Source organism: Malaclemys terrapin, chromosome 19, assembly GCF_027887155.1.
Source record: "Malaclemys terrapin pileata isolate rMalTer1 chromosome 19, rMalTer1.hap1, whole genome shotgun sequence".
Taxonomy (NCBI): domain Eukaryota; kingdom Metazoa; phylum Chordata; order Testudines; family Emydidae; genus Malaclemys; species Malaclemys terrapin.
Genome location: NC_071523.1, coordinates 1713736 through 1741458, shown reverse-complemented (window position 1 = coordinate 1741458; position 27723 = coordinate 1713736). Strand labels below are relative to the sequence as shown.

Here is a 27723-nt window from a genome sequence, read left to right as displayed (position 1 = left end):
GGCCCTAGAGTTGGTTCTCCTGGCTCAGCTGCGTCCTGCTCTCACGCTGGCCATCTCTCCTCTCTGCATGCCCAGTCTACTTCCGCGCTCTGGTGAATTTCACCAAGTCCATTGACTACAGCCCGCGGCTGGACGACGCCAATTCGGAGGAGTTCCGGGAGGTTTCGGAGGCCGTGGTGGATACGGTGAGCCCCGGCCCCTGCTACTCCCTGTCCCCTGCTCGGCCCCAGAGGCCTGTCGGCGCTGGCTGCCCAGTCTGGGCGCAAGGGGCTTCAGTCTCTAAGGCCCTTTCCAGGCAGGGTCACTGTCCCAGGGCGAACTGGGGTGGGGGAAGGGCCTGGAGCTGGTGGCTGGGTCAGCAGCTTGGTTCATGGTGCCCTGCGCTCACCATTAGGCCGTGCTTCCCACAGGATTTCCCCACGGCCATTTGCTGATGCTCTCTCTGCCTCTCTCCCCAGCTGGAGTCCGAGTACTACAAGATTGGTGGGGAGCAGGTGGTCAGCGTGGTGTTCATCAAGTGAGTGAGGTGCCCCTGGCAGTGCCATGGGGTGGGGAAGGCAATGGAGGCCCCTCTGCCCCCGTTCTCCTGGGCATGGGGCATTTATCTCTGAGAGACGGCGCTTTCCCTGCTGTCAGCACCATGCCCCTGCTGTGCCCCAAGCACCCTGCGCCAGGGTCCAGAGTGCGCATGGGGAGTCACACACAGTGCTCAAAAAGAGACCCCCCGCCCTCCACAGCTGGAGACATCGCAGGGGACGGGTGGGGGTCACAGCTCAGAGTCCCCTGCAGACTGCAGCTGTTTCAAACACACCTGAGCGTGGGAGCTAAAGGGGCAGCCCCATTAGCACAGCAGTAGTAGGGCTTTCATCATCTGTTGAAGGGGAGGTAACTGGGAACACACGAGACGGGCGGATCCCAATTGGGAGACCCACGCACACGTGTGAATCTGCTTCCATCCAGTACGGAGTAGTGGCCGGAGCACACGCATGGACACACGCACACCTCCCCCCATTCAGCCCTGCCCCCGTTCTCCCCAGGGAAATCGATGGCTATACCTTTGTGGAGCTGGATGTGGGCTCAGAGGGGAACCTGGACGAGGGGGAGATCCGCGAGGTGCTCTACTCTGTCATCGAGAGCGGCTCCATTGCCTCCTACATCACCTCTACGCAGGGCTTCCAGTTCCGGCGCCTCGGGGCAGGTGAGCGAGCCCCTGCCCAGATCCCCAGCTGGGGTCACTGCCCTGCGCTCTGTTGGAGTATGCAAAGGGGGCCCGGAGACGGGGGGGCAGCAGTCTGCCAGTGTGTTTAGAACAGATCCTGGGTGTGCGGGGGGCCCCCTCCCCAGCAGTTGAGCTCTGGCGACTGGCAGACTAAGTGGGGGTGGAGCCTGTGCCCATGATGGGCATGGTACGGTCCCAAGGCCAGTCTGCCCATGTGGTTCACCCCGCAGTGGCTCAGAGGGGCTGGCACAGATTGGCCTGGCCTGCGTGGACAGGACTGGACTGGTTCCGGACGCTCTCCTATAGAACCAGACTGCTCCCTGGGCTGTGTCCGTCCATCTGTCTGCAGTCACTGCGGTGCTGGGTGCCGCGGTGTCACTCTGGACTCCCTAGCCTGTCTGCTCCCCTGCCCAGGCCCAGCAAACCCGCTGGAACCTGGCGCCCGGCACAGCAGGGGCTGTTCCGCTGGGAGGGTCGGTTGGCAGCCCAGATGAACAGGCGAGGGGCAGTGCTCCCTCTGCGGGGCAGTGGCCCTGCCACCCATGGGGCCAGACGGAGGGCAGGTGGGAGGAAGGGCAGTGTTGGCTGGTCCACTGAGCTGCTGTCTGGCCAGGGCTGGGCCGGGCAGCCCCGAGCCAGGGACCCCTGCTCCCCAGGTAGCCTGTGCTTAGGCCGGGGGGGCCCCATCCTCCCCAGCTCTAACCTTGTATTCACTTGCAGCCCAGACCCCGCCTCCCCCCATTGCCAGGGAGTCGCCAGGTGAGTTGGGCGAGGCGGCAGGTGCAGGGGGAACCCAGAGCCTTGGCAGTGTGATTGGCAGCTGGGGGGGGAAGGCAGGGGCAGCCCCTGCTCTCCCCGTTGCCCCTTGCACCGTAGAGGCCCCCCGCTGACTGGCACAAGCTGGTTGGATGCAGGGTTTTGGCATGGGGCTCCTTCGGCCTGAAGAGACTTCCACTGCTGCACCCAGTGCGAGGCCTTTCCACCGAGCACCCGTGGGTCCCAGTTCGTGCCTCAGCAGTTGGCAGTAGTGAGATTAAAGATCCCAGATGCCCAGCCTGTGGGTGAGCTGGTCTGGACTGTGCGAGAGGGTGCAGACAGCTCCTTTCCCCTCCCACGCCAGCTGCCAGCCCCCAGGAGGGCTCTGTACCCAGTGTGTTGGGGGTGCTGCCCGCCTGCTTTCGGCTGGTGTTAGGAGCGTAGACCAATGCTGGCCCCCCTGGCCTGGGCCATGCCCCATCGGCCCCCAGCAGGCTCCAGGTTCCCCTGTGCTGGGTCGTGCCCTGCTGTGCTGTGCTGTGCTGGGCGTGTTTGTGGGCGGCCGGCCGTTCGCGTGCCTCTGGTTGATGCTGCCTGGCTGTTGGCCCTGCAGCTGGGGCCCTGGCAGGTGACATCCCCCTGCAGTTGTCGCAGACGCTGTCCTGTGGCTCGGCGCCGTTGTGCAAGCACATGGAACTGGCTTTCAGCCCAGTGCCGCCACACCAGGAGACACAGGGCCGTGCCAGGGCGCCTGCTTTCGGGCTGGGAACCAGGGGCCCCCTTCCCCTCGCTCCTGGACCAGGTGAGCTCTGGGGCCTGTCTGTGCTGCTCCTGAGATTGACCAGAGGTGGCGCTGCAGAGCACTGGCACTTACCTCCAATGAGGGTGAGCCTGCAGCCTCCACAGCACTGCCCCCTGCTGGTTGCATTGTGCGCTGCTCCCAGACCCCCGCAGACCCGGGCACAAGCAATCCCACCCCCACCTGAGCCCAGCAGACTCAACCAAGGTCAGAGCGGGTGGTTAGTGCAGGGACCCACCAGGCAGGAGTCCAAATCCACCAGGTTCTCTTGGTGCCATTGGCAGGTGGGCCCTGTGCCATGGCATGTCTGCCGCATGGTGTGTGTGCTCCAAGGCATGTGCTGCGTGGTGTGTGCACATGGCGTGTGCCACATGGCACATGCCCCATGGTGTGTGTACCCGCCGCCTGCCTCGAACCGTGTGCAGTGCTTGTTTTGCTTCCTGAACATGTAGCTCGTGGGGTTTCTGGCATTTCCAGTTGGGCAGGGGCTTGCAGGGGGCAGTGAGGGGATTTCTGTGCAGCTGCGCAAGTCCGGGGAGGCGGGAGGAGGCAGAGTAGGGCATCCCTGGGGGTTGGTGGCAGCGAGGGGAACTCCGGGGGCCCCCTGTGAGCCTGCGGAAGAGAAGGGGCTGCGAACAAGCTCTAGCCATCTGGCTGGGATTTGACATCCCAGTAGCTAGCTGGGCCAAGGTTGAACTGGGCTGGCCCTGGAGCCCTGGCCCCCGGGCTGAGAGCTTTCCCCAGGGGTTGGGGCCCTAGTGGCATCTCCCCTCGCCCCCGTGGCTCTGACTCCTGCCCTGTTGCAGTGCCCCCGGAGGTGCGTGCCTGCACCGGGGAGGAGTTCGCCTGCACCAGCGGGGAGTGCATCGACAAGGAGTTCCGCTGCGACCGCCGCCCTGACTGCCGCGACATGTCGGACGAACAGAACTGCGGTAGGGGCGGGGCTACTGACGGGGACAGGGCTATTGAAGGGGGCGGGGCCATTGACTGTGAGGCCTGGACCTGGCTGGATCCTCCCAGCTCATCCCCCATAGTGGTCTCCCGTGTATGTCCTTCCTCTAACCAGCTCCTCCCCTCTGAACTACTCACAGCACAGAGATGGCCAGGCATCCCGCACGAGCCCCCTCAGTGCCCACGGGATCTCTGGTGGGGTTAAATGCCTCCCAGCAGCTTCCAGGCCTCAGCTCCCTCCCTCCCTGCGACCACTGAGACCCAAGGAACCCCCTGCATGTCCCTGGCACCTCCAGCTGAGGGGCTCTCCCACCTTGGAGGTGGGAGGGATTACGCCCCATGCTCCCTAAGGTGCTTTGCAGATGGGAACCTGAGGCATGGAGCAGCCAAGTTGAGAGCTGGGGCTAGAACTTGAAGCTAGAGCCCCGCCCGTCCTTGGTGATCCTAAGGAACAGAGAGCGCTGCTGCCCAGGCTGTGCCCTCTCTCTGTCCTTCTCTAGGCCAGAGCCGGAGAGGAGCAGACCCCTGTGGGGCGGCGGAGGGAGGGATTGCTCTCAGCAAGCTGGTCTCCTGGGCTCAGCTGGTCCCAGGTGATGCCCCCTGGGAGCGGATTGCGCAGCCTGACCGAGCTCCCCCAGCGCTGGTCTGTCCCCTGCTGTGGCAGACCCAGAATATCCCCTGTAACTATGAGTGAGACCCTCTGTCCCCAGGCCTGGGGAGCATGGGGCTGGCCCAGCTGAGAGGGGGCACCTGCTCTGGAGGCCTGGCAAGCTCCCCAGGGCTCTGCGTACAGCAGGACCTGCCTCGACCCCTGGGAACTGGAGGCCTCTGGCTGCAGGGGCCAGGAGTTCCCGGGCGCCCGTGGTCCTAGAGCCGTGGCTGCCTCGGGAACTAGCTGACACCGTGTCCTCCCCCCCCGCCCCCGCAGAGTGCCCCAGCGAGGAGTTCCAGTGCGGCACTGGGGAGTGCCTGCCCTTGGCCTACCGCTGCGACCGCAGCCCTGACTGCAGGGACGGCTCCGACGAGCACGGCTGCGGTAGGGAGCCCGGGGGCCCCAGGACTTTCCCTTGCCACCCGCTGCCATTGGGGGAGGGGCTGGGCACCCCTTTCCCAGGCTTCCAAAGGACCAGCTGTCAGGACAGCCCAAGGCATAGCCAGGCGCTGCCCCTTGCCTGGGCTGGGGAGGGGGCATGTTTTTTTGAAGACTCTTCCCAAGACTCTTCCCTTTTTTGAAGACTCTGCCGACAAGCCCTCCCAGCATGTATGTGCCAGGGACACCCTCAGACTGCCAGGGGCATCCCAATGCTAGCAAAGAGGCCAGGGCCCAGCACCGCCAGTCCTTGCCATGGGACCTCCATGCTGCCATGACCCTGTGACAGGCAGCTGAGATTGGATGGGAGGGAACTAGTAATGTCCTGTGCCCCCCGGCCATGGAGTCCTCATTCCCTAAGGGTGGATCCCACTCCTGCCTATTCTGCAGGCCCTGGCTGCCTGCCTGGTCGCTGCCCCTCCTGCCAGCTGAACCCCCTGTAGCCAGCCTTGCTCTCCTGATCACAGATACCTTCCTTAGTGTCCCTGGCCTTTGAACTAGGATCCCCTGCCCTGCCCAGCCTGGCCCAGGATCTCAGATCCCAGGGCTGGATCCCCTGCCCCCTGGCTCTGGCTCTCAGCCCGTTTCTCTCCGGTCACTAATGTTCTCTTTGTCTGGTCCCAGATCGGCAGGAAACGGTGATCCTCACACCCCTGCCCATCACCACCGCTCAGCCAGCCACCTCCCGGACACCCACAACCACCCCCTTGACGCCCATGGTCACTACCAGGAGGGTGCCGTTCACCACGCCCCCCCGGCTCATCACCTCCAAGCACCCGCCGGTTCGGCGCCCCTTGGAGCAGCGCCCCTGCCGCCGGGACGAGGCCGTCTGCTCCAACAAGCAGTGCATCCCCCGGGACTACCTGTGCGACGGCGAGCGGGACTGCCTGGATGGGAGCGACGAGCTCAGCTGTGGTAGGGGGCGTGCGGGGGCTGGGACGGGCCAGGAGGGGCAGCAAAGGGCAGCCAGACTAGCGGCTGCAGCACTAGCCCAGGACATGGCCCTCACTCGGCTGGCTCCCGCAATTGGCTGACGGATCATTCCTGGGGAATCGGGTCCCTGTGCAGCGCTGGGGAGGGACTGTCACATGGCACGGTGCGAGGGTACAGGCGCAGCGCTGGGGAGGGGCTGTCGCATGGCACGGTGCGGGGTACAGGCGCAGCGCTGGGGAAGGGCTGTCACATGGCACGGTGCGGGGGTACAGGCGCAGCGCTGGGGAGGGGCTGTCGCATGGCACGGTGCGGGGGTACAGGCGCAGCGCTGGGGAGGGGCTGTCGCCTGTTACGGTGCGGGGGTACAGGCGCAGCGCTGGGGAGGGGCTGTCACATGTTACAGTGTGGGGGTACAGGCGCAGCATTGGGGAAGGGCTGTCGCATGGCACGGTGCGGGGGTACAGGCACAGCGCTGGGGAGGGACTGTCGCATGGCACGGTGCGAGGGTAGAGGCACAGCGCTGGGGAGGTGCTGTCGCATGGCACGGTGCGAGGTTACAGGTGCAGTGCTGGGGAGGGGCTGTCGCATGGCACAGTGCAGGGGTAGAGGCGCAGCACTGGGGAGGGGCTGTCATGTTACGGTGTGGGGGTACAGGCGCAGCGCTGGGGAGGGGCTGTCACATGTTACAGTGTGGGGGTACAGGCGCAGCATTGGGGAAGGGCTGTCGCATGGCACGGTGCGAGGTTACAGGCACAGCGCGGGGGAGGGGCTGTCGCATGGCACGGTGCGGGGGTACAGGCACAGCGCGGGGGAGGGGCTGTCGCATGGCACGGTGCGGGGGTACAGGCACAGCGCGGGGGAGGGGCTGTCGCATGTTACGGTGCGGGGGTACAGGCACAGCGCGGGGGAGGGGCTGTCGCATGGCACGGTGCGGGGTACAGGCACAGCGTGGGGGAGGGGCTGTCGCATGGCACGGTGCGGGGGTACAGGCACAGCGTGGGGGAGGGGCTGTCGCCTGTTACGGTGCGGGGGTACAGGCGCAGCGCTGGGGAGGGGCTGTCGCATGGCACGGTGCGGGGGTACAGGCACAGCGCGGGGGAGGGGCTGTCGCCTGTTACGGTGCGGGGGTACAGGCGCAGCGCTGGGGAGGGGCTGTCGCATGGCACGGTGCGGGGTACAGGCGCAGCGCTGGGGAGGGGCTGTCGCATGGCACGGTGCGGGGGTACAGGCGCAGCGCTGGGGAGGGGCTGTCGCATGGCACGGTGCGGCGGTACAGGCACAGCACGGGGGAGGGGCTGTCGCCTGTTACGGTGCGGGGGTACAGGCACAGCGCGGGGGAGGGGCTGTCGCCTGTTACGGTGCGGGGGTACAGGCACAGCGCGGGGGAGGGGCTGTCGCATGGCACGGTGCGGGGGTACAGGCACAGCGCGGGGGAGGGGCTGTCGCATGGCACGGTGCGGGGGTACAGGCACAGCGCGGGGGAGGGGCTGTCGCATGGCACGGTGCGGGGGTACTGGTGCAGCCCTGGGAAGGGGCTGTGTCTGGGTGCAGGCAGCGCTCTTGCTGTAGGGGGCCCAGGCAGCACACTGATGGATTCCCCCGCCCGACAGGCACCCCTACCCCGTGCGAGCCCAACGAGTTCAAGTGTCGGAACGGGCACTGCGCCCTCAAGCTGTGGCGCTGCGACGGGGACAACGACTGTGTGGACGGCTCCGATGAGGTGGACTGCCGTAAGTGTGCTGGCGAGAGTGCCACCCTGCCACCTCGGGCCGTGCCAGAGAGCTCCCAGCCTTCCCCGGGCCCTGCCCAGCTCCCCCAGCCTGGCTCCGTGGAGCCTCCAGGGCACCAGCCCTTCCTAGCCGGGAGTGTGCGGGCACCCAGGCCAGCTCCGGGCTGCTCCCTGGTGCACCTGGAAACGGCCCAGGTTGTTGCTCTGACCTCCTGGGAGCAAAGGAGGCCGAGCCGGGAGGACGAATAGAGCTGTCTCCTGACTCCACAGAGACCCTCGGGACTGGGGGCTTTGGCTGGTGGCAGGTTGGGGCCGAGGCGGAGGATGCTGCATAGAAGGGCACGGCTTGTGCCTGGGTGCCTCTCACCCAGCTGGCGCGCTGTGACCTGGGGCCAGGGAGTGATGGGCCAGAGGAGCTGCCACGTGATGCCAGCTGGGCAGGGGGCGATGCGGGTCAGGCTGGGGGGGGTGATGCCAGTTGGGCAGGGGGCGATGCTGGTCAGGCTGAGGGGGTGATGTCAGCTGGGCAGTGGGCGATGCAGGTCAGGCGGAGGGGGTGATGTCAGCTGGGCAGGGGGCGATGCTGGTCAGGCTGAGGGGGTGATGTCAGCTGGGCAGGGGGCGATGCTGGTCAGGCTGGGGGGGGTGATGCCAGTTGGGCAGGGAGCGATGCTGGTCAGGCTGAGGGGGTGATGTCAGCTGGGCAGGGGGCGATGCTGGTCAGGCTCGGGGGGGGGCGGTGATGTCAGCTGGGCAGGGGGCGATGCTGGTCAGGCTGAGGGGGTGATGTCAGCTGGGCAGGGGGCGATGCTGGTCAGGCTGGGGGGGGTGATGCCAGTTGGGCAGGGGGCGATGCTGGTCAGGCGGAGGGGGGTGATGCCAGTTGGGCAGGGGGCGATGCTGGTCAGGCTGGGGGGGGTGATGCCAGTTGGGCAGGGGGCGATGCTGGTCAGGCTGGGGGGGGTGATGTCAGCTGGGCAGGGGGCAATGCTGGTCAGGCTGGGGGGGGTGATGTCAGCTGGGCAGGGGGCGATGCAGGTCAGGCTGAGGGGGTGATGTCAGCTGGGAAGGGGGCGATGCTGGTCAGGCTGAGGGGGTGATGTCAGCTGGGCAGGGGGCGGTGCTGGTCAGGCTGGGGGGGGTGATGTCAGCTGGGCAGGGGGCGATGCTGGTCAGGCTGAGGGGGTGATGTCAGCTGGGCAGGGGGCGATGCTGGTCAGGCTGAGGGGGTGATGTCAGCTGGGCAGGGGGCGATGCTGGTCAGGCTGAGGGGGTGATGTCAGCTGGGCAGGGGGTGATGCTGGTCAGGCTGGGGGGGTGATGCCAGTTGGGCAGGGGGCGATGCTGGTCAGGCTGAGGGGGTGATGTCAGCTGGGCAGGGGGCGATGCTGGTCAGGCTGAGGGGGTGATGTCAGCTGGGCAGGGGGCGATGCTGGTCAGGCTGGGGGGGGTGATGTCAGCTGGGCAGGGGGCGATGCTGGTCAGGCTGAGGAGGTGATATCAGCTGGGCAGGGGGCGATGCTGGTCAGGCTGGGGGGGGTGATGCCAGTTGGGCAGGGGGCGATGCTGGTCAGGCGGGGGGGTGATGTCAGCTGGGCAGGGGGCGATGCTGGTCAGGCTGGGGGGGGTGATGCCAGTTGGGCAGGGGGCGATGCTGGTCAGGCTGAGGAGGTGATATCAGCTGGGCAGGGGGCGATGCTGGTCAGGCTGAGGGGGTGATGTCAGCTGGGCAGGGGGCGATGCTGGTCAGGCTGAGGGGGGTGATGTCAGCTGGGCAGGGGGCGATGCTGGTCAGGCTGAGGAGGTGATATCAGCTGGGCAGGGGGCGATGCTGGTCAGGCTGGGGGGGGTGATGCCAGTTGGGCAGGGGGCGATGCTGGTCAGGCGGGGGGGTGATGTCAGCTGGGCAGGGGGCGATGCTGGTCAGGCTGGGGGGGGTGATGCCAGTTGGGCAGGGGGCGATGCTGGTCAGGCTGAGGAGGTGATATCAGCTGGGCAGGGGGCGATGCTGGTCAGGCTGAGGGGGTGATGTCAGCTGGGCAGGGGGCGATGCTGGTCAGGCTGAGGGGGTGATGTCAGCTGGGCAGGGGGCGATGCTGGTCAGGCTGGGGGGGGTGATGCCAGTTGGGCAGGGAGCGATGCTGGTCAGGCTGAGGGGGTGATGTCAGCTGGGCAGGGGGCGATGCTGGTCAGGCTCGGGGGGGGGCGGTGATGTCAGCTGGGCAGGGGGCGATGCTGGTCAGGCTGAGGGGGTGATGTCAGCTGGGCAGGGGGCGATGCTGGTCAGGCTGGGGGGGGTGATGCCAGTTGGGCAGGGGGCGATGCTGGTCAGGCGGAGGGGGGTGATGCCAGTTGGGCAGGGGGCGATGCTGGTCAGGCTGGGGGGGGTGATGCCAGCTGGGCAGGGGGCGATGCTGGTCAGGCTGGGGGGGGTGATGTCAGCTGGGCAGGGGGCGATGCTGGTCAGGCTGGGGGGGGTGATGTCAGCTGGGCAGGGGGCGATGCAGGTCAGGCTGAGGGGGTGATGTCAGCTGGGCAGGGGGCGGTGCTGGTCAGGCTGGGGGGGGTGATGTCAGCTGGGCAGGGGGCGATGCTGGTCAGGCTGAGGGGGTGATGTCAGCTGGGCAGGGGGCGATGCTGGTCAGGCTGAGGGGGTGATGTCAGCTGGGCAGGGGGCGATGCTGGTCAGGCTGAGGGGGTGATGTCAGCTGGGCAGGGGGCGATGCTGGTCAGGCTGGGGGGGTGATGCCAGTTGGGCAGGGGGCGATGCTGGTCAGGCTGAGGGGGTGATGTCAGCTGGGCAGGGGGCGATGCTGGTCAGGCTGAGGGGGTGATGTCAGCTGGGCAGGGGGCGATGCTGGTCAGGCTGGGGGGGGTGATGTCAGCTGGGCAGGGGGCGATGCTGGTCAGGCTGGGGGGGGTGATGCCAGTTGGGCAGGGGGCGATGCTGGTCAGGCTGGGGGGGGTGATGCCAGTTGGGCAGGGGGCGATGCTGGTCAGGCTGAGGAGGTGATATCAGCTGGGCAGGGGGCGATGCGGGTCAGGCTGAGGGGGTGATGTCAGCTGGGCAGGGGGCAATGCGGGTCAGGCTGGGGGGGTGATGCCAGTTGGGCAGGGGGCGATGCTGGTCAGGCTGAGGAGGTGATATCAGCTGGGCAGGGGGCGATGCGGGTCAGGCTGAGGAGGTGATATCAGCTGGGCAGGGGGCGATGCGGGTCAGGCGGGGGGGTATGGCCAGGCATTCGCAGGCTTATGCCCGCTAACCCCATCGTCTCATGCCCCCGCAGCCACCAAGGGCCCCGACGACACCTGCAGCCCCGACCAGTTCACTTGCGTGTACAGCCGCACCTGCATCCCAGCCAGCTACCAGTGCGACGAGGAGGCTGACTGCCCCGACCGCTCCGACGAGGTCGGCTGCAGTGAGTGCGGGTGTGGGGTGGGCTGTGGGGCCTTTCCCTCAGGGGGTGAGGGGTGGAATCAGCCAGCTGGCTTGGCAGTGGGGTCTCTGCCCTCCGAGGAGGGGTGGGAGAGCTGTGGTCCTGGGGTGCCCTCCCCTTGGAGCTGCTGTGGGGCAGCCTAGGCCTGGGGTGGGGGTCGCCCGCCTGCCTCACCTGGTTCCTCCCCCAGCACCGCCGCAAGTCATCACGCCTCCCGAGGAGTCCGTGCAGGCCACCCCCGGGCAGACAGTGCGCTTCCGCTGCGTGGCCGTCGGAGTGCCTACCCCCATCATCACCTGGAGACTCAACTGGGGGCACATACCTGCCAACAGGAGGTAGGCTGGGGGTGGCCCAAGACAGCCCCGGGAGTGGGGGAGGTGGTTTCAGAAGAGGGCTCTGCAATATGTGTGGGCTCTGCAGCGGGGAGGGGCGTTGCAGTGGGAATGCAGTGGGGGTTGGCATGAGGGGCTCTGCAGTGCGTGGGGGCACTGCAGTGGGGGAAGGGCGTTGCAGTGGGAGTGCAGTGGGTGTTGGCGTGAGGGGTTCTGCAATGTGGGGGGGCATTGCAGTGGGGGGGCTGTTGCAGTGGGAGTGCAGTGGGGGGTTGGTGTGAGGGGCTCTGCAGCCCATCGGACCCTCTTGCCAGAGCTCCCTCCATTGGGACTTGCGGGCACTGCCCTTCCTCCCCTCCCCAGAGTGTCCATAAGCAGCGAGAACGGCCACGGGACGCTGACCATCCGGGACGTGAAGGAGGCCGACCAGGGTGCCTACACTTGTGAAGCCATCAATGCCCGGGGCATGGTATTCGGGATCCCTGACGGCGTGCTGAGCCTCATGCCCCGGCGTGGTGAGTCTGGGGCTCGACACCCGCCCTTCCCACCAGCTCTGCCAGCCTCAGACCTGGCCAGTGAGCGCAGGGCCTGGGGGATGGTTCACTTGTGTGTGACCTCCCCAGCTGTGGCCTTGCAGTCCCTGGGGAGTGGGGAGTTGAGCCTGGACGGGGAAGCAGGGTGGGCGCATCTGGGGCTCACCTGGGTGAGGTGAGGCTGGATGTTCCTGGTCAGTGATGGTCCCGTCACCCCCACCGTGGGCTCCATGGCACCTCCCTGCCCCGCCCCATTCCCGCGTGGGGCTGCATCGCACCGGGTGGGACGTGGAGCCAGGTCCGTTATGTGCCCCCAGGGCGCCAGGGCCTATCGTGGTCTCTCTCCACTCCCGGCAGGTCCCTGCCCCGAAGGACACTTCCATGTTGAAGGTACCTCCAAGTGCCTGGCCTGCTTCTGCTTCGGCATCACCATGGCTTGCCATGGCACCAGCCGCTACCGGGACCAGATCCGCCTGCGCTTCGACACGCCCAATGACTTCAAGGGTGAGGGGCCGGGAGGGGCAGCTGCCAATACTATCCGGGCCCTGCCGTGCAACACACCCTCTTCCTCCTTGGGCCATGGGCACTGCCCTGTGGCTTTGCCAGGGCGAGAGTCTGGCTGTAGTTTCCCAGCTGGGCAGCACATCTCCCTGGGAGGAATGTCTCCCACCAGGGCTGTGAGCCCACCGAGGTGGCCTAGCCTCAGGCGTAGTGCTGAGGGCCTCGGCCCCCTGCTGCTGCCAGGCTAGCCGGGGAGGGCTGCCGTGGGCCATGGAAGGGTGGCTCAGGTTGGCTGCCCAGCTTGGAAAGCAGGTTAACTAGCAGTTAGTGGAACAGCCTCCAGAGTGGCTGGCTGCAGACAGGGCTGGGGTGGAGGGGTGTGTAGGGCCCTCATGGCTGGACAGTTTTCTCTCAGCTGGCTCCTGGCCAATCAGGCCCCACTCTGGTTCCTGGCTTGTGCAGCAGGTGCCCTCATGATGGGCCAAGGACTGGTACAGAGCTATTCCACGGACTCACTCTGGCAGCCAGACCAGCAGGGTCTTATCAGCCACAGCTCAGCTCTGGGGACAGGAGGAGGCTCGAGGGAGGGCAGCAGGTCTTGTGGTGGGCCCCTCGCAGCAGCCATTTCCCCTTGCAGCCCTGCCCCTCTCCATGTGGGTGAGTGCTGTGCTGGGAGCAGGGGGGCGCTGAGCCTTTCCTCCTCCTGGCCAGGTGTGAACGTAACGACACCAGCGCAGCCGGGGACGCTGCCCCTCTCCTCCACACAGCTCCAGATCGACCCCACCCTGCAGGAGTTCCAGCTCGTGGACCTGTCCAGGAGGTTCCTGGCACATGACTCCTTCTGGACATTGCCCAGCCAGTTCCTGGGCAACAAGGTGAAGGGCCGGGACTGGGCACACCCCAGGGCAGGGAGGGGACAGCAGCCTGGGAGGGAAGGTGGCAAGTGGAGTAGCCCATCCCTCCGCTGGCACTCACTGTCCGTGGCACAGGGAAGTCCCCGCTCTGCTGGGGGACTCTGGAACAGGAACTGTGCCACCGTGCATGGCAGCCCAGTGCCACGTCCCCAGGGACCTGGTGACTGTGCATCCCGGCTGGTGCTGGAGGGCAGAGGGGCCCCTCTAGACACACAGCCAGCAGTAGCCTCGCGTGGGGTTAGAGCAGGGGCGAAGGCTCTGGCTGTACCCTGCCCATGCCCCAGGAGCGCCCCCTGCTGGCTGGCCACACACGACACAAGGTCTGGTGGGGTCCCGTCAGCACCATGATGGCCAGAGGCCCTGTGGAGGGTGAGGGTGGGGCTGGCAGGAGGAGGGACCATCTCTGGGTTCTTTGCCTGGGGCTGCCAGCTCCCGACTGCACGCTGACCTGAGCTCTGTCGCTGGTTGCAGGTGGACTCCTACGGCGGGTACCTCAGCTTCAAGGTGCGCTATGGGCTGGCGCGCGGCCAGTCAGAGCCCGTGCAGAAGTCCAACGTGGTCATTATGGGGAATGGGCAGAAGCTCATCTACCGGGTGCAGGTGCCCACCCAGCCGTCGGTCGTCAACCAGCGCCAGATTCACTTCACAGAGGTGGGTGCTGCTGGAGAGGGAGGGCTGGGGGCATGCGTCCCGTGCGGCCTGCTCTCTCAGTCGCCTGTGGCAATGACCGCGTGTTCAGCCTACTCCCTTGGCTTCCAGTAGGGCTCTTGCACCGTGCGGTGGGTGCTGTTCTGCTGCTCATGCCGGCTGGCACTGCCGTTCCCAGCTGGCCCCTTGCAGCAGCGGGAGGCAGGCCCAGCCGGGCGACCGAGGCTCGTTCTGTGGCTCACCAAGTGCCCCCGCATGCCTGTGGGCAGCTCCAGGGCAGGCAAGGGCAGCGGGAAGCTGGGGTGAAGGAAACGAGATGCTGAGACCCGCCACTCGTCCTCAGCTCCTTAGCGAGACTGTCCCGCACTGGGCGTGATGCCCTCAGGAGAAACAGAGGCTGCCTTGGCTCCTCCCTGGCCCCTGATTGCCAGGAGCACTTGCCAGGGGATTCCCCTGCTCTCCAGTCACCGGGGCAGAGGTATGCGGACATGGTATGTCGCATCCAGTGCAGTTGTCAGTGCCATGAACAGGCTTCTGGAGCTGCGGGGTGCAGTGCTGGGTTGCCCCCCGGTCCGTATTGCCCTGTGTTCCTGGCACACACTTGGGAGGCGAATGCAACATTGTCCCTCCCTGGGCCTTTCCCAGGAGAACTGGCAGCATGAGTCGGGTGCCCCGGTGAGCCGGGAGACGCTGCTCCTGGCCCTGCAGAACCTGGAGAGCATCCTGGTGCAGACGGTCTACGACAACAAGATGGCGAGCGTGGGGCTGAGTGACATCGCCATGGACACCACCACCATGGAGCTCACCAGCCAGGGCGTGGCGCAAGGCGTCGAGGAGTGCAGGTGCCATCAGGAAACTGCCTGGGTTGGGCGGGGGGAGTCGCCTGCTTCCCAGGGAGCTCAGGGCCCCATCGTTCTGGGCCCAAGGAGCCTGGGACTGGCTGGTGCCTCTCTTCCCTGTGTGCACTGTATAGCCAGGATGCACCATTGCTGCACCAAGGCCGGGGCCCAAACTCGGCTTGGTCCCCTGTGACAGGGTTGTGCCCTGCTGCTGTGCTGCAGGCCCCCCTGTGTGCCGTGGGTCCCCCAGTGACTGACACGGGTCCCCCCTGCATGCCACAGGTCCCCCCAGTGACTGATGTGGGTCCCCTCAGCGTGCCGTGGGTCCCCACTGTGTGCCTGGGGTTCCCCAGTATGTGCAATGGGTCCCCCAGGGCCTGACGCAGTTCCCCAGCGTCCGCTGCGGGGCCCCACTATGTGCCATGGGTCCCCCTTAGGTGCTATGGCTCAGGGAGGAGGCAGAAGGGCGCTGCGGGGAGGCAGGGGGGCGCTGCGGGAAAGCAGGGAGGCGCTGCGGGGAAGCAGGGGGTGCTGTGGGGAAGCAGCGCTGCGGGGAGGCAGGGGGGCACTGCGGGGAGGCAGGGGGGCGCTGCAGGGAAGCAGGGGGGCGCTGCGGGAAAGCAGGGAGGCGCTGCGGGAAAGCAGGGGATGCTGTGAGGAAGCAGGGGGATGCTGTGGGGAAGCAGCGCTGCGGGGAGGCAGGGGGGCACTGCGGGGAGGCAGGGGGGCGCTGCAGGGAAGCAGGGGGGCGCTGCGGGAAAGCAGGGAGGCGCTGTGGGAAAGCAGGGGGTGCTGTGGGGAAGCAGGGGGTGCTGTGGGGAAGCAGCGCTGCGGGGAGGCAGGGGGGCGCTGCAGGGAAGCAGGGGGGCGCTGCGGGAAAGCAGGGAGGCGCTGCGGGAAAGCAGGGGGTGCTGTGGGGAAGCAAGGGGATGCTGTGGGGAAGCAGCTCTGCGGGGAGGCAGGGGGGCACTGCGGGGAGGCAGGGGGGCGCTGCAGGGAAGCAGGGGGCGCTGCGGGAAAGCAGGGGGTGCTGTGGGGAAGCAGCGCTGTGGGGAAGCAGGGCGGCGCTGCGGGAAGCAGCGGGGCCCTGTGGGTAAGTACTGGAGACTGTGCAGTACCCTCAGAGCTGGAGCATCCCAGTCCCGAACCAAGGAAGGGCACCTGCCCCAGGGCATGACCCAAGGGACCAGCCTGCTCTCCCCAGCCCCTAGTGAGTTGGGGAGGACCACTCTGGCTGGCTCCCCTCCCCCACTGTGGGGACCCGACCATTGCTGCTCCGTCGCCTGCTGTGCTCTGTCCTGGCTCAGGCTCCATCCCCGCTGGAACCAGGATGAGAGGGCTCCCTGGGCCCACGGGATCACCAGGGGGAATGTCAGCCAAGCCCTTGGCTTTCCGTAGCCTGGGATTGTCCCACTCCCTGCGTCCAGCTCCTCCTGCTCCCTTCCAGGTGCCCCATCGGCTACTCGGGCCTGTCCTGCGAGAGGTGCGATGCCCGGTTTGAGCGGGTACGCGAGGGCCCCTACCTCGGCACCTGCTCCGGCTGCAACTGCCACGGGCACTCCAGCTCCTGTGACCGGGCCTTCGGCTACTGTCTGGTAAGGGACAGGGCCTGGCTACCACCTGGCCCCCCAGCAACGGAAGGGGTGGGGCAGACGCCAAGCGGGCTGGAGCGGGGCTCTGTGCATCACCCAGTCCCGGGCTCTCTCCTCTAGGGCATGTGCTGGCCAGTCCTACACCCGAGCAATGCCAGGTAGACCGTGGATGGGCAGTGTCACTCGTGACGTGCCCAGTCCAGTGCATGCTGGGACATCTGAGCGCAGAGGGGAGTCACGGGGCGGGAGGGGGCGGGCCTGTGCTCCCTTGTTCACGGTGTGGTGCTGCGCAGTGCGGGTGGCATTGCCTGCCGGGGGCACCGTGCCCCTCGCAGCTTCCTGGAGCCTCAGCGACCCATCTCCTCCCTCCCCCAGAACTGTCAGCACAACACAGAGGGGCCTCAGTGTAACAAGTGCAAACCTGGCTTCTTTGGAGATGCCACCAGAGGCAACGCCACGGCCTGTCGGTCCTGCCCCTGCCCCTACACCGTCTCCACGCGCAGGTGAGTGCTGGACGGGCACCACCCATGGCTCGCAGGGCATGGGCGCCCCATTGCTGGGCTGCTCTGCCTGGCTCCATGCTCCCCGGGGGCACGCAGGGCGCTAACCGTCTCTGCTTTGCTGCCTGCAGGTTCTCTGACACGTGCTTCCTGGACACGGACGGCCAGGCCACATGCGATGCCTGTGCCCAGGGATACACAGGGCGACGCTGTGAGAGGTGGGTCCCTGAAGCGCTGGTGGAGCAGGGGAGATGTTAGCCCAGGGCATTGGGGGGTTCTCCTAGATGGGGAGAGGTAAGCTGAGGGGGCCAGCTGGGCCTGGTCTTTGTGTGGGGGGTGGGCAGCAGGGATGGCCCTGGCTCCACAGGAGGGAGAAGGGCAGGGGTTGGCATGGATCGGGGGAGCTCTTGGGGAACAGGACACTTGAGAGCTCTCCCACAGGGGGAGATGGATGGGTGCCCTCTGGGAAGTGGGGGGGTCAGGGAACCTGCCCTATAGAGGGGACACCCATGGCCTTGCTCCAGGAGGGCCCGTCTGACCCGGCGTCTTACTCGATTCCCCTGTAGCTGTGCCCCTGGCTATGAAGGGAACCCCATGCAGCCGGGCGGGAGATGCGTGCCAACTGGTGAGTACCCCCACGTGCCCTCTACCAGTAAGTGCCCCCGGCCCTTGGCACTGTGCTGGTCTCCTTCCCTCCACTGCTCATTGGCATCCTGGGAGAGACACCTCAGCCAAGCAGCCGGGGCTTCCCCAGGGCGTGGTAGCGGGAGATGAGTGGTTTGGAGGGTGGGTGAGTGTCTGACTGGCTGCAAACCCCTCTGCTTCCCCAGGTCAGGAGATCATGAAGTGTGACGAGCGGGGGAGCAGTGACTCCACAGGAGGCGCCTGCCGCTGTAAGGTACGGTGCGGTGTGGTGCTGCGCGGCGCTGTGTGGTGCTGCGCGGTGCTCTGTGGTGCTGCGCGGCATGGTACGGTGCTGCGTTGTGCTGCGCGGTGCTCTGTGGTGCTGCGCGGCATGGCACGATGCTGCGTGGTGCTGTGAGGCACGGTACGGTGCTGTGTGGTGCTGTGCGGCATGGTGCAGTGCTGTGTGATGCGGTGTGACACAATGCTACACTCCCCCTTCCCCGTGCTCCAGGGTCCCCAGACAGACACAGCTCTCCCTAGGGCCCTTGGCACCCAGCGCCAGGACTTGTTGGTGCCATGCCCACCTGAGAGTGGTGGGAGCCCCTTGCCAGAGGCCCAGATCCCTGGAGGACAGGCTGTATTGGAGCCAAGCCAGCGCCCCGGGGCACGCAGGAGCTCTCGGCCCTGCCAGGCTGGGGCAGTGTGTGGGGGGGTGCAGTGGGAGTAGCCCTGCTGCGTGCCCAGCCTGCGCCGTGTTGCTCGGTGCCATCCCTCCATCTCTTCTGCAGCCCAACGTGGCGGGACGTCTCTGCAACGAGTGCACGTCTGGAGCCTTTTACCTGAGCGACCAGAACCCCGACGGCTGCCTGAAGTGCTTCTGCATGGGGGTGTCCCGGCAGTGCGCCAGCTCCTCCTGGAACAGAGAGCAGGTACCGCCCGCGGGCAGCACCTCTCCCCCCCGAGAGCCCCACCAGGCAGCACCTCCCCCCCCCGAGAGACCCCCCTCAGAGCAGGTACCCCCCCGCGGGCAGCACCTCCTCCCCCAGAAACCCCCCTCAGAGCAGGTACCCCCCACAGGCAGCACCTCCCTCCCAGAGACTCCCCTCAGAGCAGGTACCCCCCGCGGGCAGCACCTCCCCCCCCGAGAGCACCTCCCCCCCCAGAGGCCCCCCTCAGAGCAGGTACCCCCCCCCCCGCAGGCAGCACCTCCCCCCCAGAGACACCCCTCAGAGCAGGAACCCCCCGTGGGCAGCACCTCCCCCCCCCAGAAGCCCCCCTCAGAGCAGGTACCCCCCACAGGCAGCACCTCCCCCCCAGAGACTCCCCTCAGAGCAGGTACCCCCCCACGGGCAACACCTCCCCACCCAGAGACCCCCTCGGAGCAGGTACCCCCCACGGGCAGCCCCCTCCCCCGAGACCTCCCTCAGAGCAGGTACCCCCAGCGGGCAGCACCTCCCCCTCCCCGAGAGCCCCACCAGGCAGGTACCCTCCGCGGGCAGCACCTCCCCACCCAGAGACCCCCCTCAGAGCAGGTACATAAGAACATAAGAACGGCCATACTGGGTCAGACCAAAGGTCCATCTAGCCCAGTATCCTGTCTACCGACAGTGGCCAATGCCAGGTGCCCCAGAGGGAGTGAACCTAACAGGTAATGAGCAAGTGATCCCTCCCCTGCCGTCCACTCCACCCTCTGACAGACAGAGGCTAGGGACACCATTCCTTACCCATCCTGGCTAATAGCCATTAATGGACTTAACCTCCATGAATTTATCCAGTTCTCTTTTAAACGCTGTTATAGTCCTAGCCTTCCCAACCTCCTCAGGTAAGGAGTTCCACAAATTGACTGTGCGCTATGTGAAGAAGAACTTCCTTGTATTTGTTTTAAACCTGCTGCCTATTAATTTCATTTGGTGACCCCTAGTTCTTGTATTATGGGAATAAGTAAATAACTTTTCCTTATCTACTTTCTCCACATCACTCATGATTTTATAGACCTCTATCATATCCCCCCTTAGTCTCCTCTTTTCCAAGCTGAAAAGTCCTAGCCTCTTTAATCTCTCCTCATATGGGACCCGTTCCAAACCCCTAATCATTTTAATTGCCCTTTTCTGAACCTTTTCTAGTGCCAGTATATCTTTTTTGAGATGAGGAGACCACATCTGTACGCAGTATTCGAGATGTGGGCGTAGCATGGATTTATATAAGGGCAATAATATATTCTCCGTCTTATTCTCCATCCCCTTTTTAATGATCCCTAACATCCTGTTTGCTTTTTTGACCGCCTCTGCACACTGCACGGACATCTTCAGAGAACTATCCACGATGACTGCAAGATCTTTTTCCTGACTTGTTGTAGCTAAATTAGCCCCCATCATATTGTATGTATAGTTGGGGTTATTTTTTCCAATTCTGAGAATTTACTATTAATTCCTACCCTTTGTTCCCGGTCTTTTAACCAGTTCTCAGTCCATGAAAGGACCTTCCCTTTTATCCCATCACAACTTACTTTACTTAAGAGCCTTTGGTGAGGGACCTTGTCAAAGGCTTTCTGGAAATCTAAGTACACTATGTCCACTGGATCCCCCTTGTCCACATGTTTGTTGACCCCTTCAAAGAACTCTAATAGATTAGTAAGACACGATTTCCCTTTACAAAAAACATGTTGACTATTGCTCAACAGTTTATGTTTCTCTATGTGTCTGACAATTTTCTATGTGTCTGACATAGACTCAGAGCAGGTACCCCCCGCAGGCAGTACCTCCCCCTCCCCGAGAGCCCCACCAGGCAGGTACCCCCCGCAGGCAGTACCTCCCCCTCCCCGAGAGCCCCACCAGGCAGGTACCCCCCGCGGGCAGCACTTCCCCACCCAGAGACCCCCCTCAGAGCAGGTACCCCCTGCAGGCAGCACCTCCCTACCCAGAGACCCCCTCAGAGCAGGTACCCCCTGCAGGCAGCACCTCCCTACCCAGAGACCCCCCTCAGAGCAGGTACCCCCTGCAGGCAGCACCTCCCTACCCAGAGACCCCCTCAGAGCAGGTACCCCCCGCGGGCAGCACTTCCCCACCCAGAGACCCCCTCAGAGCAGGTACCCCCCGATGGATGTGCTCACCCCGCGCCAGACACAGAACCCCCAAGAGGGCAGTGAGGCGCAGAGAACCCAGGTGTCCTGCTCCGGGCGTAGGGCCGCCGGCTGACAGTGTTTGTGTTGCAGGTGCAGGCCATGGACGGTGAGTGGGCGCACTTCAGCCTAGCCAACCTGGCCAACACCCGCACGGTCAGCGAGGGCATCCGCTCCCTGAGCCACGCCGAGTTGGCCTTTTCCACCTTCCACGCCCTGCCCCGCGACGTCTACTACTGGGTGCTGCCTGACCGCTTCAAGGGAGACAAGGTGCCCCCCACACTCCACGGTGCCCATGGCTGACACAGCCTCCCTCATGGCAGGCTGGGCTGGCAGCATCACCAGGCCTCTGTGCCCCATAGTGCAGGGGAAGGGTGGACACAGGGGGAGGGCGGGTGCTCCGGGGGCGATCAAAGGGATGGAGTGGGGGAGGCTATGGGTGGGGCCAAATGGTGGGAAGGGGGAGGGTGTGGGTGGCGGGGGCAGGGGATGCTGTGGGCAGGGCAGGGCGGTGGGATGGAGGAGGATATGGGCAGGGGGCTGGGCGGTGGGGATGGGGGCAGGGAAGACTGTGGGTGGGCCCGGGCCATGAGACCAGGGAGGTTGTGGGCAGAGCCGGATGGTGGGACAATGGAGGCTGTGGGGTCTGGGGTCTGGGTGGTGGGGTCGGGGCAGGATGTGAACAGTGGGCTGGGCAGTGGGTGGGGGTGGCTGTGGGCAGGGCCAGGCAGTGGAAGCAGGGAGGCTGTGAGTGGGGCTGGGCAGTCAGGGCATGTCCATTAGTCCAGCTGAGTGGCGCTGCCCCACGCAGGTGACCTCGTATGGCGGGGAGCTGCACTACACTGTTATGCACAGCGCGGCGCCCGGCGCCCAGCCCCTGCGCAGCCAGCCCGACGTGCTTCTGCGTGGCAACGGCATCTTCCTGGAGCACTTCGCCAAGACCGGCCCCCTGCCGGGGACCCCCACCCGCTTCACTGTCCCCTTCCGAGAGGTGAGAGCAAGGGTGGCCCCTGCAGAGCACCCCCTGCCGGAGCTCAGCCCCCAGGGAGTGGGATGGACCCCAGGACCCCTCACCCATCAGCACCTGCGGTGCCTGGGGGGCCCAAGGCTAACCCATAGTACCCTGCCAGGGTGCCCTGCCCTCACTCCCCAGTGACCTCTGCCCACTGACTGGCCCATCACCCCTGCGGGTGGGAGCGCATATGCCTGCTGCTTGGGGACATGCCACACTATAAAGTACCCAGAATCCCCTGCTCCACCAGCAGCAGCGACTGCTAGAGCGCCCCGGGCTCCAACCTGTTGTAGCCTGTGTGCGGGGAGCGGGGCTGGCACAGATGGCACATGTGGATGGCAAGCGGCTGGTCACCCTGGCGTTTGCTGTGCCCTCCCTAGCGTGCCTGGCGCCGAGCTGATGGGCAGGCTGCCACGCGGGAGCACCTGTTGATGGCGCTGGCCGATATCGACCTCTTCATGATCCGGGCATCGTACACGGACAGGCCGGCGGAGAGCAGGTAACGTGGGCGCCGGGGACCAGCCCTGGTATCGGGCTCCAGCCTGGCAAGAGGCAGCGGGGGGCTCGGAGCAGGGGAGAAGCCGTCTTTGCTGGTGTCCCAGCTGTGCCTGTTCTGTGGGGAAAGGGCCAGTCTGCCAGGCTGAGACACGGTGCCAGCTATGACCGCTCCCCAGCCTTGTGCACACCCCACACGCATGCACCATACATACACACACATGCACCACACGCACACCACACATGCACCAACTGTGCACATGGACATGCCACACACACAAGTGTGCACACCCCACACACACGCACCCCCATCCCAGCCTCATAGACACACCCTCCGCACCAGACCCGAAACTCTCCTGCCAGTACCAGTGCAGCTCCCTGCTGGGGAGCCAGAGGCTGCAAGTTTTGGGCTCCCCCCTTCTTGTCCCCTGAAGCCTTCCTGCTCTTGACCCTGGCAGAGCCTCGGAGGAGGCCCTCCCTGGCAGTGGCTTGGGGCCCAGCTGATCTGGGGGGTCGGAGGCTGTTCCTTGGCCCAACGTGCCAGAGGGCAGTGCGATGGGACAGCAGGAGAGAGGCTGCTCTGAATTCAGCCGCGGTAGCTGCCTCTGCCTGCAGCATGGGTTGCTCCAGGGACCCCCCCCTTCTCAAGCTGCTCTGTACCCCTTTGAAAGGCGGGGGTGCATCCCCTCTGCCGGGACAGGTGGGCATGGAAGGCTCCTGTCCCCCAGACGGGCCCACGCACAGAGGCTCCAGGATGGAGGGTGACCCTCGATCTCGTCGTCTCACCTGGGATCCCGTGAAGTCTGGCTGTGACCCTTGGGAGACCCCGGCCGGGGCCAGGGACTGGCTGTGCCCAGGCAGCCTGGCCCAAGCCTGTCTCCTGGCCTTTTGTCTCCCAGGCTCCCTCCTGGCCTTTTGTCTCCCAGGCTGAGCTCCCTCCTGGCCTTTTGTCTCCCAGGCTCTCCAACATCCACATGGACGTGGCCGTGCCCCATGCCACTGGCCTGGAGCGGGCGGTGGAGGTGGAGGAGTGCACCTGTCCCCCTGGCTACCGTGGCCCTTCCTGCCAGGTGAGTCTGGCCCTGGAGTAGGCAGGAGCCCATCCCCGCACACAGGGCAGCAGCGCCCCCTCTGGCTGGGGGGCAGCCTCCTCCGTGGCATTGGGAGCCATGCAGCAGGGGCATCTCCCAGGTCCAGAGACGACGACGCCTGGCGCTAGATGGCAGCTGTGGAGCGCAAGCCCACTGCTCCTCCCTCCAGCTGCCGGGCAGCCCAGCTGGAGGGGCTGGTGTCCTGCTGGTGCCAGGCCTGGGTGGCAATGGGGCCCTCACCGGCGTACAGGGAGGCAGGGAGCGGTCCCAGTGTTGGGGAGGCGCTACCTGTCACCTTGGGGCAGTGTCTGAGCCGTATCATGGGGGCTGGGCAGCGTGCCCCATGCCAGCATGACAGCTGCACGGGGCACGGAACCAGAGGGCCAGGGGGTCCATAGGCCAATGCTGAGTTAGTCTGATCCATGTGCCAGACCAACCTCACTGCTGCTATGTGTGGCGCTGACTCTGGGGGGGAGGGGCAGGGCGCATGGAGGGCAGGGTTGTAGCAAGAAAGGCCACAGCCTCCCAACCATTCTGAGCACGGAGTCCAAAGGACAAAGCTCCCTGGGAGACCCTCCCTTGGCCTGAGCTGGAGGGAGGGGTCTGGGGGCGGCATACCTTGCCTGGCACCGGAGGAGGGTCCCAGCCCTGCCTGGCGCCGGGGGAGGGTCCCAGCCCTGCCTGGCGCCGGGGGAGGGTGGATTTAGGAACCCACTGGCCCTGTTCTCTCCCCCAAGGACTGCGATGTGGGCTATGCTCGCACCACCAGCGGCCTCTACCTGGGTACCTGCAAGCGCTGTGACTGCAGCGGGCACTCGGGCGAGTGTGATGCCGAGACAGGAGACTGCCAGGTGAGCCCTGCCCCTGTGAGCCGCCCATGGCTGGCGCTGCTGCCCTATCTGGGGCGTGTCCGCGAGGACGTTGTGTGACTCAGCAGGGATGTCCAATGCCATGTGATATCCTGCACTTTGCCCTGGCCTGGCTGCTCCCAGGGGTTTCTGTGGGGCTTGGAGCAGAGGGCCTGTGCCCAGAGCCATGCCAGCCAGCTCCCCTCAGGGACCCCTCGGTGAGCTCCCTGGCTCTGGGGGATGAGTCTGGCCTGGGACAGGCAGTGGGTGCCAGCAACCTGTGCAACACCTTGTGGGGTATCTGGGGCTCCAAGTTCCTGGGCAGATGCCAGGCAGCAGTAAGAGTGAGGGGGCGTCAGGGTGGTGCTGGCAGGGCCTGGCTATAAGAGATAAGAACATAAGAACAGCCAGACTGGGTCAGACCAAAGGTCCATCTAGCCCAGTATCCTGTCTTCTGACAGTGACCAATGCCAGGTGCCCCAGAGGAAATAAACAGAACAGGTAATCATCAAGTGATCCATCCCCTCTCGCCCATTCCCAACTTCTGGCAAACCGAGGTTAGGGATGCCATCCCTGCCCATCCTGGCTAATAGCCATTGATGGACCTATCCTCCATGAACTTACCTAGTTCTGTTATAGTGTTGGCCTTCACAACATCCTCTGGCAAAGAGTTCCACAGGTTGACTGTGCGTTGTGTGAAGACATACTTCCTTTTGTTTGTTTTAAATGTGCTGCCTATTAATTTCATTTGGTGACCCCTAGTTCTTGTGTTATGTGAAGGAGTAAATAATACTTCCTTATTTACTTTCTCCACACCAGCCATGATTTTATAGACCCTTATCATATCCCCCCTTAGTCGTCTCTTTTCCAAGCTGAAAAGTCCCAGTCTTATTAATCTCTCCTCATACGGAAGCCGTTCCATACCCCTAATCATTTTTGTTGCCCTTTTCTGAACCTTTTCCAATTCCAATATATCTTTTTTGAGATGGGGCGACCACATCTGCACACAGTACTCAAGATGTGGGCGTAACATGGATTTATACAGAGCCAATATGATATTTTCTGCCTTATTATCTATCCCTTTCTTAATGATGCCCAACTTTCTGTCCACGTTTTTGTCTGCTGCTCCACATTCAGAGAACTATCCACAATGACTCCAAGATCTCTTTCTTGAGTGGTAACAGCTAATTTGTACCCCATCATTTTATATGTATAGATTCCTTCTCTTTCCTTCTCAGAACTGCCAGGACAACACCGAGGGCACCAGGTGCGAACGCTGCCAGCCAGGTTACTATGGCGATGCCCAACGAGGGACCCCAGCAGACTGCCAGCCCTGCCCATGCCACGGGCCATACGCAACCAGCCAGTACGTCCCCTGACAGCCTGGGGCAGTCCCACCTCACAGGGCTTCTGCTCACTCCATGTCTTGTGTCTGTCGGTCCATGGGGTGGGCTGCGGGGTGGACAAGGCAGGGCTGGGCTGGGCATGACTCTTCTTCATCCTCTTCTCAGGGCCACGAAAACCTGCTTCTTGGACACGGACGGACAGCCCACATGTGATGCCTGCACCACGGGCTACGTGGGACGCCAGTGCCAGAGGTACGGGGGGGTGCCAGTCTGTCCCTGCCCAGACACCACTCAGGGACTGCCCCATGCGCCCTGCTTGGCTCACCTGAGTGTCAGTCTGTGCCCGCCCTGGGGGTCTGGGGCTGTGGAATTGGCACTGACTTCATGGTGCCAGGGGTGCCCCCGAATGCAAGTGTAGGCCCAGCAAGGCTCCTGACACTGGCACTTGGAGAAGGGAACCCCTCTAGGCCCAGCTAGCCCAGCCCAGCCTGTCTCCTGCGAAGTCGAATGGGTCTCGGAGCTCGGGGTGCCAGGGCTCTGGGCTTGGTTAAGGACTGTGGGGCTGGGGCAGGGGGCTCAGGTGGGAAGGAAGCTCCTCCAGCCCTAGTGCTGAGGCCAGGGCTCCCCGTGCTCCTGCCCAGCAACCAGCCCCCGAATGCTCTGCGGGGGCCTGATTCTTCCCCCAGGGGGACGAGTAACCCCCGTCGGGCCAGCGAGAGCCACGCATGTTGGGGGGGAATAGGCCAGATGGAGAGCTCAGGGCGCCCAACTCCAGGCTGGAAGCAGCACGAGGGTAGCAGAAATACAAAGAGCCAGACCAGAGTTGGGGGGGCAGGGAGGGTGGGGGGTGAGGGGCTGTGCGTGAGTGGGCTGTGGAGTATGGGTGTGGGGGGGTGTGGCTATGTGGGAGGTGGAGATGCAGGACTGTGGATGAGGGGTGAGAGGTGGGACTGTGGGGGCATGGGAGGCGGTGTGGGAGGGTATGGGGGGAGGGGTTGTGGGTAAGGGGGCTATATGGGGTATAGGTGTGGGGGTGCAGCTGTGTGGGGAAATGGGGGGTAGGGGTGTGGGGAAATGGGGATGGGGCTGTGGGTGAGGGGACTGTGGGGTATAGGTGTAGGGGGGTGCGGCTGTGTAAGGGGCTGGGGCTGTGGGTGAGGGGGTTGTGTGGGGAAATGGGGGTGGGGCTGTGGGGGGTGCGGCTGTGTGAGGGGGTGGGGCTGTGGGTGAGGAGGCTGTATGGGGAAATGGGGGTAGGGCTGTGGGGTATGGGTGTGGAGGGTGGAGGTGCAGAGCTGTGGGTGAGCAATGGGACTGTGGGGGAATGGGGGGCTGTGAGCGGAAGGAGCGGCCGGGGTTTGGTGGGCACAGCCAGCTCCCCATGTGACCAGGAGGTCTCTTCCTTTGCCCCCAGGTGTGCTCCTGGCTATGTGGGGAACCCCAGCCTGGGACAGCCCTGCAGAGGTGAGTGCCATGGAAGCGAGTGGCAGCTGGTTCTGGGGGGGTCCTTGGGATGAGACTAGGGTTCAGGGCCTGGCGCCAGGGCTGTCTGGAAGGAAGGGGCCCCACTGAGTCGTGCGAAATCCCCAGCGCCCAGGAGCCAACCCATGCAGTGCCCTCGGGGTGATGGGGCCCAGTGCCTGTGAAGGGGCTTCCCTGCGGGGTCCAATTGTGGGGGAGATTGAAGGAGCCCCAGCCTGGGGAAGCCCATCCTGTGGGCAGGGCAGAGCTGGCAGTTACCCCTGGAGCAAGAGGGTGCTGGGCTCGGAGCCCCTCCATTGCTCGGCCCCCAGGCGACCAGGCTCAGGAGTAACAGCTCTTCTCTTCTGCCTCCTTGCTCTAGAGCTCACCGGACACTGCAGCTGTGACCCCCAAGGCAGCGTGAGCAGGCAGTGTGATGCCAGCGGGCAGTGCCAGTGTAAGGTGAGAGAATACCTCCCTGCTAGCAAGTTCCTCCGCCATGGGCTGTGGCTCACCCACAGCCCTGCCAGGGACCCGTCGGGGAACCTAGCTCCACTCCTCCCCAATCGCCACCCCCAGCGCGTCTCCATGGGGGCGGGGGGCTCTCAGGGTGCCGCAGGCTGACGCTCCCAGCCGCTGCTCTCACGCAGGCTGAACTGAGCCAGGGACACACAATGCTGGTGGAGCTGGTGGACCCCAGGAGTCTTGGGCCCAGCCCACTGCTGTAATCTCTTCCCCACTCCCTTCCTAGAGCCAGGAGTCCTCACTGCTCTAACCACCAGACCCCACTGTCACAGATCCACTGGATCAGTGCTACAGACCCAGCTTTGGAACAGTCTCTTGGAGGAACCGTTCAGTGGGCCAAACCCCCAGGGGTCTCACTCTTCCTCCAGGGCAGGGCCTGTGGCCTGACCACCTCCTAGCCTGGACTTCTGGGGCTCCAGTCCCCCTG

General features: G+C 64.9%; 1 protein-coding gene across 6 annotated transcripts in view; it reads left to right on the top strand.

Annotated features, from left to right (window-relative positions):
• Positions 1–27723, top strand: part of HSPG2 (heparan sulfate proteoglycan 2) — a 182875-nt gene that overhangs the window by 64342 nt on the left and 90810 nt on the right. For all 6 annotated transcript variants that reach the window (XM_054009502.1, XM_054009501.1, XM_054009500.1 and 3 more), the window contains 29 exons: positions 76–185; positions 459–517; positions 1038–1198; positions 3581–3706; positions 4654–4761; positions 5440–5730; positions 7359–7478; positions 10765–10896; positions 11105–11249; positions 11610–11761; positions 12137–12283; positions 12992–13155; positions 13666–13845; positions 14488–14684; positions 16129–16276; positions 16649–16776; positions 16905–16991; positions 17340–17398; positions 17604–17671; positions 18189–18329; positions 20612–20788; positions 21330–21509; positions 21911–22029; positions 22984–23095; positions 23854–23967; positions 25203–25330; positions 25476–25562; positions 26725–26774; positions 27154–27233. In XM_054009502.1, coding sequence (XP_053865477.1) covers positions 76–185; positions 459–517; positions 1038–1198; positions 3581–3706; positions 4654–4761; positions 5440–5730; positions 7359–7478; positions 10765–10896; positions 11105–11249; positions 11610–11761; positions 12137–12283; positions 12992–13155; positions 13666–13845; positions 14488–14684; positions 16129–16276; positions 16649–16776; positions 16905–16991; positions 17340–17398; positions 17604–17671; positions 18189–18329; positions 20612–20788; positions 21330–21509; positions 21911–22029; positions 22984–23095; positions 23854–23967; positions 25203–25330; positions 25476–25562; positions 26725–26774; positions 27154–27233 — 3770 coding nt within the window. The remainder of the gene's footprint in view (positions 1–75; positions 186–458; positions 518–1037; positions 1199–3580; positions 3707–4653; positions 4762–5439; positions 5731–7358; positions 7479–10764; positions 10897–11104; positions 11250–11609; positions 11762–12136; positions 12284–12991; positions 13156–13665; positions 13846–14487; positions 14685–16128; positions 16277–16648; positions 16777–16904; positions 16992–17339; positions 17399–17603; positions 17672–18188; positions 18330–20611; positions 20789–21329; positions 21510–21910; positions 22030–22983; positions 23096–23853; positions 23968–25202; positions 25331–25475; positions 25563–26724; positions 26775–27153; positions 27234–27723) is intronic.